This window comes from Mandrillus leucophaeus, unplaced genomic scaffold (genome assembly GCF_000951045.1).
Source record: "Mandrillus leucophaeus isolate KB7577 unplaced genomic scaffold, Mleu.le_1.0 Scaffold163, whole genome shotgun sequence".
NCBI classification, from domain to species: Eukaryota; Metazoa; Chordata; class Mammalia; order Primates; family Cercopithecidae; genus Mandrillus; species Mandrillus leucophaeus.
The window spans coordinates 763,015-773,485 of NW_012101621.1; the positions used below are offsets into that span (position 1 = coordinate 763,015).

At 35.3% G+C, this 10,471-nt stretch overlaps 1 protein-coding gene across 1 annotated transcript; it reads right to left on the reverse strand.

Moving 5' to 3' along the window:
- Positions 1-6,033: 6,033 nt before the first annotated feature.
- LOC105536708 (olfactory receptor 4K2) lies at positions 6,034-7,093 on the reverse strand. Its single transcript, XM_011976138.1, has one exon. The coding sequence runs from the start codon at positions 7,066-7,068 to the stop codon at positions 6,124-6,126; it is 945 nt and encodes a 314-aa protein (XP_011831528.1). The 5' UTR covers positions 7,069-7,093; the 3' UTR covers positions 6,034-6,123.
- Between the last annotated feature and the right edge of the window lie 3,378 nt (positions 7,094-10,471).

The following is a 10,471-nucleotide window of genomic DNA, read 5'->3' on the forward strand; positions in this document are numbered from 1 at the left end:
CAATCAGCATATTTCAGACTCTGGGAGACCCTACATGGTAAATAACTCAGGCTTTTCAAAAGATAAATTATACACAAATGGAAGAGAGAGTGATAGTGAGACTTGTGGGCTACAAGAAAAGGAAACAAAGTTGATGAGGCTAAGTTTGAGTGTGTATGGATGTATATTTGAGTGTGTGTGTATATATATATATATTTTTTTTTCATGAAACTGAAAAGAAATGCAAAGAATGTATTAAGCCAGGGTAATGGAGAGAGTTGTCATGGAGATGAACAAATATGAGGACATCAGGAGTGGCTGACAAAGTTCTATTTTGTGACTTGAGATGTGATTATGATGGTGTTTGCCTTATAATATTTCATTAAGCTAAACATGTTTGTGTATTTTTCTTTACCTTGCTTTTACACTACAATAAAAGGGTTATAATTTAAAACAATTGAAGTAATGTATATTGATTGATTGATGGAGTCTCCCTCCAATCCACCCTTTATTAGCATGTTTTCTGTTGCATAAGAATCTTGAAATCTATAAATTGATTTTTAAGCCAAGTTTCTCTATGCAAAGTAGATTCCACCAATTAGATGCACCAAATGAGCTTTAGAAAGCAGAAGTGAGGCAGAGACATCTACTGTTATAATTGCTGCTGGTGAGCAAGATGATGATGAGATGTGAGGGAAAGCAACTGTGGCAGCCATAACTGTGTCCAGTGACTATTCACTACCTTCAAGAGTGTTGAGGGTGATGGAGTGGCAATGACACCAAGGCTTTTTGCCTTTTGCCCTTACATCACATTACTGGGGTAATGTGCTCTGGAACACAATAGCTCCAGTAGCAGCCTCCAATGCATGTTCCTGAAAGTCTTTGAATTATTCAGAAGCATTTAATACATTGTATTAATTCTGCTTAATTTACCCAATGGTTTCTATTTTCTTAACTGTAGGACAATCAATATAAGTATACTCAAACAAGAAGAAAAAATTTAGATATAATTATATTATCATATAAAATCAAATTACTAATTAAATTTCTATTTCTAGTCTCAAACTAAAAAAAAAAAAAAAAACTCTTCTTTAAATTTTCTTTAACAGGTGGGGAGTGAGCAAAAGGAGAAAAATCTAGCTTTTGTTGACGGCTTCAGATTCCTAGTACAGTTAAAACGTAAAGAAAAATAGATAGGCGAATTAACAATGGTCTTGCATTCAGTAGTCATAAAAAAGCTAATGGGGAAAAAAACCTGGAGCCTCCAGTCCGAGAACATTTTTTAATTTAAAAAATAGGTATAAATCTCCTTATATTGGCAGTGTAAATTATCAGAGTAAAAAATAAAAATGAAAGTATAATATCTTAGTACATACCAGATATTGGAATTTATTTGTTTGTTTTACAAAAATCAGACAGAAAAAATAAACATGTCAATTGAGTTATATTAGCAACAACACAGACAGAATACATCAATCAATGATCCCAGTCACATTTTCAATCTCATTTGAGTGTTGGTCCTACATACTCCGGAATAATTTGTGCATATTTACCTCATAGGTGTAACCAAGAGCACTAAAAATAATTCCAAACAACAAAGCGTAACAGAAACTTATAAACTGAAAAACTATCAAGTTGCTTAGTAGATTTCATTGGCATCTGAGAGCACATGCACGAAGTTCACATGAATTAGATTTCCCTGGCTGTTTTCTTCTCACCGTTTTTCAATTGGCACACACATCCGAAAATCACGGAAAATAATATCAGGGAAATAATAGGGGGATAAGAGGATTACTCCAACTCTCTCAACAATTTTGCTTTAACTGAGTTGTTTAAAAACTCATGTGTAGAGAAGAGATTCACTGGTAGTTTTCTAAATTTGAAAATATTTCCATAAAGAGTCTGGATATGCACAAATAATAGTGTTTTACCAAGAACATCTATATAGTAACATAATCCAGTGATCACATTATCCTAAGCCCTTATCAATGCAGAAAAATACTTCACATAAGACAGCTCATATAATACAAAACTTTATCTAGCTACTAATCTATCCATCTGCCTATCTCTTCACCTTAATGAGTCAAACATCATTCTTATTCTGGCAACAATTGTAATATAAATTCATCCTAAAATCAATAAACCAATTTAATATTTATTCATTGTAAGGAAACAATAGCATAATGATTCAACAACAACTTGATACTTCTCTTGATTAATGACAATTGTGAATAGACAGAAAAACAAGTTTCCAGAAGCTTTAATTAATGTAAGAACCAATGTAATTTTCTAGTGGAAGTTACTTTTAATTTTTCAAATTAATACTGACACACGTGTACAGACATGAATATTTACACACACATATACAGACATGAATATTTAAAACATATAAATAAAAATTTACCTTTTAAATTAAGTCAATTGTTAGCTCAAGAGACTATCAAGTCCCATAAACAAAGATATCCAGGGGTTATCACCCAGAATGATACAATGACTAACATTTATTGACAACTATATGATTTATGTTATTTACTTCTTTTATGCCTCAAATAACTTTGTGGTATGGAGACCACTATTATCTCCTTTAACAGTTGTACAAACTGAGGCTAAGGGGCATTAAGTAGTTAGCCTAAGTTTACACCACTAGTAATAGAAGTAGTATTAGACACTGGTTTAAAAAGAGAGAGAGAGAGAGAGAAGAAGGAGGAGGAGGAGGAGGAGGAAGGAAGGAAGGAAGGAAAGAAGGAAGGAAGAAGGAAGGAAGGAAGGAAGGAAGGAAGGAAGGAAGGAAGGAAGGAAGGAAGGAAGGAAGGAGAGTCTAAGACTTTTAAAACTACACATTAGACTTTAGATTCTGCAGAGCCTTTTAAAGTAGGGGTGTCCAATCTTTTGGCCACATTGGAAGAAGAATTGTCTTGGACCATACATAAAATACACTGACACTAAGGATAGCTGATGAGCTTTAAAAAAAAATCACAAGAAAAATCTCATAATGTTTTAAGAAAGTTTACGAATTTATGTTGGGCTGAATTTAAAGCCATCTCCTGAGCGGCATGCAACCTGCAGGCCGTGGGGTTGGACAAGCTAGGCCTAAACCTTATACAGTTCGAGGACACCTGTTTCAGGGAAAAAAAAAATCAAAATAACTAATAACAGGTTGTTAGGGTCCGTTCTAGGGTCTTGGAGGAAATCCATGCAAAGGAGGAGTTCTAAAACTTAAGCTTTACTAGCTTTATGGTAAATCCACCGTCATTATACCATATAGTATTCTAAAAGTTTTCTTAAGCATTTTTAGAAACAAACATAATTTGTAGTTTTTATTGCTATTACATATATCCCGTTCCTTCACATATTAAAATTTACACTTTAACTGTTTTTATCTATACCTGATTTTTAACAGTTTTTCCATCCACATTCAATTATTGTCAAGCTTCATGGCTTCCTAAATACGTAGAGGAAGATGCAATCTCTTGTCAACATGGTCTTCTTATAAATGCTCCAGAACTCCCTCCGTTGTGTTATTGCAGATGGTGCAGATCACTTTAAATTATACTTGTCTGCTTATCTTGTATTCTCTGCAGAACATCATCTCTGCCTCTGGAAACTCTGGTGGCAGCTGGCACCATCCTTACTATTGCTTAACGAGTCCATGGCCATGTCACTACAGTTATCCTTGGTAAAAGAGTGTCAGCATCGGCCGGGCGCGGTGGCTCACGCCTGTAATCCCAGCACTTTGGGAGGCCGAGGCGGGTGGATCACGAGGTCAGAATATGGAGACCATCCTGACTAACACGGTGAAACCCCGTCTCTACCAAAAACACAAAAGTCAGCCGGGCGTGGTTGCGGGCGCCTGTAGTCCCAGCTATTCGGGAGGCTGAGGCAGGTGAACCTGGGAGGCGGAGCCTGCAGTGTGCCGAGATAGCGCCTCTGCACTCCAGCCCGGGCGACGGAGCGAGACTTCGTCTCAAAAAAAAAAAGAGTGTCAGCATCTTGTCTAAGAGATATGTCGATAAAAGTATCCACCATGAGTCCTAAAGTCCTAACTAAGATTGTTAAGTGTTTGTATAACATGCAGAGGTACCATGAATATTGACTCCTCACACTAAGCCACCAAGAAATGTGGTAGATAGTTCCATTTATATATGCAAGTCCACCAAAAGCTTTCTGTAATCCTTTTTATTATCAGCTACAGAACTTTACTATCAATCCAACTACTTAATCTCATTATTGACTTGCTTTATACAGTTGTCTGCTGATCAGCTACACGTTGGAGGGTATTTTGGCAAATGTTCTTGAGTTTTAGAATTCTCCACAAAAGCACCGAAAATCAATAGCATCTCTTCCAAAAGATTCCACAGTTTTATATTGCAAAAAGCAACACAGCTTTGAAAATATTCCCTGGACAAATAAATATATCAAGTAAAAGAATTATTTCTAGCATTTTTAAACACCAGCTAAAACATTCTACATGAACAAAGTCCTTGAATCTGAACATATCTGTACATATAACTGCAACCAAGAGGAAGTTCACACTCCAAACCTAAACTGGCCTATTTGTATCCCTATTTAAAATAGAATTATGCTAATTTTGTGCTTACATAAGAATGTTTTATCTTATGTTAATACTGTAGACATTATTATTTAATAATTTCAAAACTGCTCAGGCTTTAAACACAATATCACAGACCTTCAAGCTGTTAGTTTGTTCCTTATTTGGTTAGTATTTTAACAAAGAAATAAAACACAAACTGATGAAGAAAAAATACATTCCTTTTATAACTTGGCTTAAAATGAACATCTAAGAATTTTCTGTTTTAATTATCTTTCGTAAATGATAATAAATGCATTTCATTTGTTTTCTGCATTTACTCAATCATACCAGAAAATAACAACTTGATATTATCAAATACTGTGGTTGCAACATATCTTTCGTTTTGTGGATACATGTTGGATCATATATAAGACACTATATTTTATCAATATCATTTAGAAAATTCTAAATAACAGTTAACTCATGAATGTTTGCCATCATTTAAAGATGATTTGCAAAGCAGAGTATACAGAATTATTATTACTCTTTCAATACTTGCGATTCCAGTAAGTACCAGCAGGTGACAGTAATACTTTGTATACATTAAAGCTAATATTAACCCTACCAGGCTTATTTAAAATAGTAACAAAACCTATTGGTGTACTAAAACTTACTTATTACATTGACAATGTATTACTAAATGCAGATTCATTATTTTTACATCCAAATATTTCAAGAAAAAAACAACCAAAATGCAAAGTAATATCACACTTTAAAATGCAAGCGTGAACCCTCCATAAATTCAACTATTATAAGCTGTGTCTCTTAACTTAATTCTAGTTTTAACTCCTTAGTAATTAAGCAACCATAGTGTCTGTACAAAACAAAGTGTACTGATCTGCAACTCATTTCATATTTTCTGATTTGCAGAATTCTCCAGCCTCTCTACTCATTCTGCATTATCAGAAAGAAATATATGACTGTATTGCTTTGATGATGAATAAAAGTGGTTGGTAAAGATTGCTACACTTACAGCATTTTTATGGACGTCATTAACATTCGTAATAAAATATATCTAGAGTTTTCTTTAATAGAAGATATCACAAATTGGTTTAAATGTTAAGTAGGAGTGGCTTGGGAAAGTATGTGGAAAATCATTGCTTCTCTGTCAGAGGCTAAGATCGTATAGCAGTATGGAGTTCCTAAGGATTATAGGAATCTTGCTACTTGTCATACTTTAGGAGCATCTCACTGAGTGACTCAGTTGCTAACTGTGTGTAATTGTCATAATCTCCTAGTTCTGCTTTAATCTGTATTTCTTCTCCTCATTCCTTGGTCTTCTTTTCCAGTTAATTGATTATTGATATTGAATGTCCTAACTGGAACTATCGCTCCTGACATTTTTATAGTCTTTGTTTCTAGAATAAATTGTTTTCATTAACTTGCTTTTCTGAAATTCCAAATGTTTTTTGAACACATTCACAATCATGAGAATAGTTTCAAAATGCACTGAACTTGAGCCCTCACAAATTCTTGGCAATTACAATTTGATAAGAATCCTCTAGAACGAAGAGCCTAACACAGCATTGTGACTCATGTTCTGTGTCAGAAAACTATGATGGCATTGCCTTATTAAAATTTAGAAACCTATTTTTCAGTTTCCTCATGGCTATCTTTACTTCTTGATTCCTCAAAGTATAAATTATTGGGTTCAGAATAGGAGTAAAGATGGTATAAAACACAGACAGGATCTTGTCTGTGAGAAAGCTGCTTAGTGGCCACATGTAGATGAAGATGCATGGCCCAAAGAACAAGAAGACAACGATGAAATGAGCTGTACAAGTAGAGAGGGCCTTAGATGATCCTCGGGAAGAATGATGCTTCACAGTAACCAGGACAATAACATATGAATGAAATAAAACAATAAAGCAGGACAATGCAATTATGCCACTTGTTGAGATCATAAAGAGGCCCAGAACATAAGTATCCACACAAGCCAATTGGAACACCACAGGAAGGTCACAGAAAAAGCTGTCTACCTCATTGGGACCACAGAATGGTAACGTGAGGGCAAATATGACCTGACTCATTGAATGCATGATTCCCACAATCCAGGAAGCCACCACGAGAGCAACACACACCTGAGGACTAATGATTGAAGCATAGTGCAAGGGCTTGCATATTGCAATATACCTATCGAAGGACATGGCCATGAGTAAGATGATCTCGGTGCCAGTGAAAAGGTGGAGAAAGAATATCTGGGTAAGGCAGCCATCGAAAGAGATGGTTTTGTGACCTGTTAGGTAATCTGTAATCATCTTTGGGGTGGCAAAAGAAGCAAGAGACATATCAATGATTGAAAGATTGGTAAGCAGAAAATACATAGGGGAGTGTAGGTGAGGGTCCACTATAACTGTGATGACTATGAGGCTATTACCCACCATTGTTGCCACATAAAACAATGAAAACACCATAAAGAAAAACATCTGTAGTTCCCAGGAATTACAGAGCCCCAGCAAAACAAGTTCAAACATGGTAGACTTATTGGCCACATCCATTGCCTTGATTCATAGGTGGAAGCCTGTAACAAAAAAAGAGAGAGAGAGAGAAAAGTCAGATTCAATGGAAGCAAAAGATTCATTTCCAATAATCTACTTTCAGAAATTTTATCTTCTCTAAAAACCTTGACTATTCTATCCATCCTTCTCATTTGGTATATTGTTTTCAATGGAAATTATGGAATATTAGAGCTTATAGCAAAATATTCCTTAATTCATAGGAATTGAAAAGAACACTTTCTTTTCTGATACTAAATGGCAATCCAACCAAGATAATATCATTCTGAACAGACCTCCTACCTATTTGTCTATCTATTCATCTATGTAATCCTAACGATGACAGTAAGCATTTACTTTATGCTGATAATGTGTGAAATACACATACACATATATGTTTAGTCATTTGGAATTTGTCCATAAAGACATCCTTACTGACAAAAACATATAATAATTATATCACACATAAGGGCTCCTAAGCACATTATAGTGAAGTTTCAACGGACAGTTGTAGAGCTTTTGTAAATTTCCAGAGATTAACTATTAAAGTATTCCCAGATAAAGTTTCCTGTTTGAAACTCAAAAGAAATACATTGAAAGTTAGTTTTGCTGATATTCATCTGAGAAAGAAGACTAATTCATTACAATACAGTCATATAGACAAAGGAAAGGCATTAACTTCTTCTGGTCCTTTCTTTTTAATTAAAATATGAATGTGTTCCTTACAAATATTTATAATTCTATTATTTAAAAGTTTATATCCTAAAGGATATATAACAACATTTTCATGGGAAAGTACTCAAAGATCAATTTCTTTCATTTCACCTCTGTATGAATTCTTCTTCTGTAAATGTCAACATACATAAACTGTTGTATTGATCTAAGCTTCATGGAATAGGGATTAGGAAATGGGAATGGGAAGGGGAAACGTTTAAAATATTTCAGCAGAACTCATTTTTAAAACACTTTTTCTTACCGGATCTATAGCAGAGCCAGGGATTTAGATTACTCAGTGTTAAGTAGGCTTCTGATAGAGCATAGAAGGCAATTTTAAATATAAATAAATGACCTAGTTGAATCATTAGTTGTGTACCAGCTGTGGATAAAATGGATGTTGTAGGGACTCGGGAATTGAACAAGAAATCATCTTGCAATGGGATTTATTAAACAACAAAGATGGCATTATCGAGTTCACAAAGGAAAGACATTTCAAGAATCTTGTGGGAATTTACAATGATTGTTTTCACCTGGACCTGAGAGATTCAGGGACTAGACGTTGGGAAAGTCCTAATTTCAAAAAGCAACAGGAAATATCAATTCAACTAATTCTGATAAGGACTCTTGGTTCTCTAATGCTATATTAGAAGCAATGGAGAACAAAATCTAAACATTTGCCTCTGCTTCAAGTAATTTAGAGTTATTTGGCAATATTAAGCACCTATAAATAAAACAATTGGTGAAAAATACCACCAAATAAACCTAGTGTTCAGTCAATTCTCAGAGACCATGGATGAACTAGATCTTAGTTAAAAAAAAACAACAAAAAACAAACAAACAAACAAAACTGGTAATGTGCAGAATCAATCAAGCAAGTGTTCTTGCAGGAGACATGTCATGAACTTGACTTAGAATGAAAACTAAAATATTGATTGACAAAAGAAAAAAAATGCATGTGGAGGGAAAACAGTGCAACTTATTTGCCATGAAACAGGAGATTTAGTTAGCAGTTTAGAAGAATATGAATACCTTTCTAAAAATTTAACTTGATATAAAAGATAAGGGGTCATTTTTCTTTTTAATATCATGGGCAGAATTATAATTATTTGAAAGCAGTATTGTGTAAGGATTTACTTAGATAGTTTGGAGAAGGGAGAAATTTAATACAGATCATTAAATGAAATGGATATAAGGAGATAATTTTGACTAAGTTACCAGCAATGTGAATGTGATTGTAACTAATTAAATGAGACGTCCAAGTAACTGTCATTATGAATATTTTTATTTATTGGATACTAATAATGTGATTATTCTCCTGTGCAGTCTATGTAGTAGAATAATTTTTTTTTTTTTTTTTTCTTGTCACTCAGCCTGGAGTGCAATGGCGCAATCTTGGCTCACTGCAATCTCCACCACCCGGTTCAGGTGACTCTCATATCTCAGCCTCCAGAGTAGCTGAGATTACAGGCATGTGCCACCATGCCCTGCTAATTATATTTTCAGTAGAGGCGGGGTTTCACCGTGTTGGCCAGATTGGTTTTGAACTCCTGACCTCAAGTAATCAGCCCGCCTCCACCTCACAAAGTGCTGGGATGAACAGGTGTGAGCCACCGCGCCTGGCCAACTGAATTTTAGAAAATCAAAATTGGTTACCTTTTTGTATATGGCTCATCCCTTCAGGAACCTTCACATGCTATGGAAGGAGTGTAACCCTCCCTTTATTTACCAGAACCTTGGATACGTGACTTACTTTGTGCAATGTAATGTGACTAGAAGTATCATATGCCACACATGAGCAGAAGTTTTAAAAGTCAGTGTGTGACTCCAGCACTGTTAATATATTTTAATTTTTAACTCATCAGGGTCCTAGGATAAATAGAAGAAATACAAAGAAATATGGAGAGACAGACACACATGTGTACACACACACACACACACACACACACACACACGGGAGGAATACAGAATGATGAAGTATTATATGTAAACATAGAGCACCAGCCAGACCCCAGCCATTTTATACACTCCAGGTGAGGCACAAGATATGTCAGGAAAGCCATTCTGGAAGTTCCAGTACCAGCTGAGCTCCCAGGTACATAATGCAAGTGCATGAGTCTTTCCTATAGACCAGAGAGTGGCACGTTACATCTTTCTATTGTCAAAGTGGTTAAGCTGAGAACTACATTTCCCAGAATTCTTTTCTCCACGTCTTTCTGTATTGGAGTTGTCTAAAAATAAATTCGTTTGGAATTTGAAAACAGCCTAAAGCACCAGCCATTACTCTCTGATCTTTGTGGCTATACAGATGCAGAGGTGCCAACAGCTTCTAGCTTGTTTTGCTCTCAGCGACTTCACTCTATGTCCACCTTTTTCCCAACTTCTGAATTTGAGGATCAACAGTAGCCTCAGGCTGCCTGCCTGCAGATCCTCAGAAGTAACATCTTCACAAAAATTTTTCTATCAGCAAAATTTTCTAAATTTTGCTCCTTTCATGACCTCTACTTCGTTGGCTAGATGGGCTTGGTTTCTTGATTGACTGGCTATTGCTGCCTCTAATTCTGCAGCTCCCTGTTTCACGTCTTTGCTTTCCTAAGTCCTTCCACATTGTTTAAGGTCTGATTCCTATGGTAAATGCCTTATCCCATAATGCATGGTAACTCTGCTTTCTAAGTTGAACTCTATTTCTTAA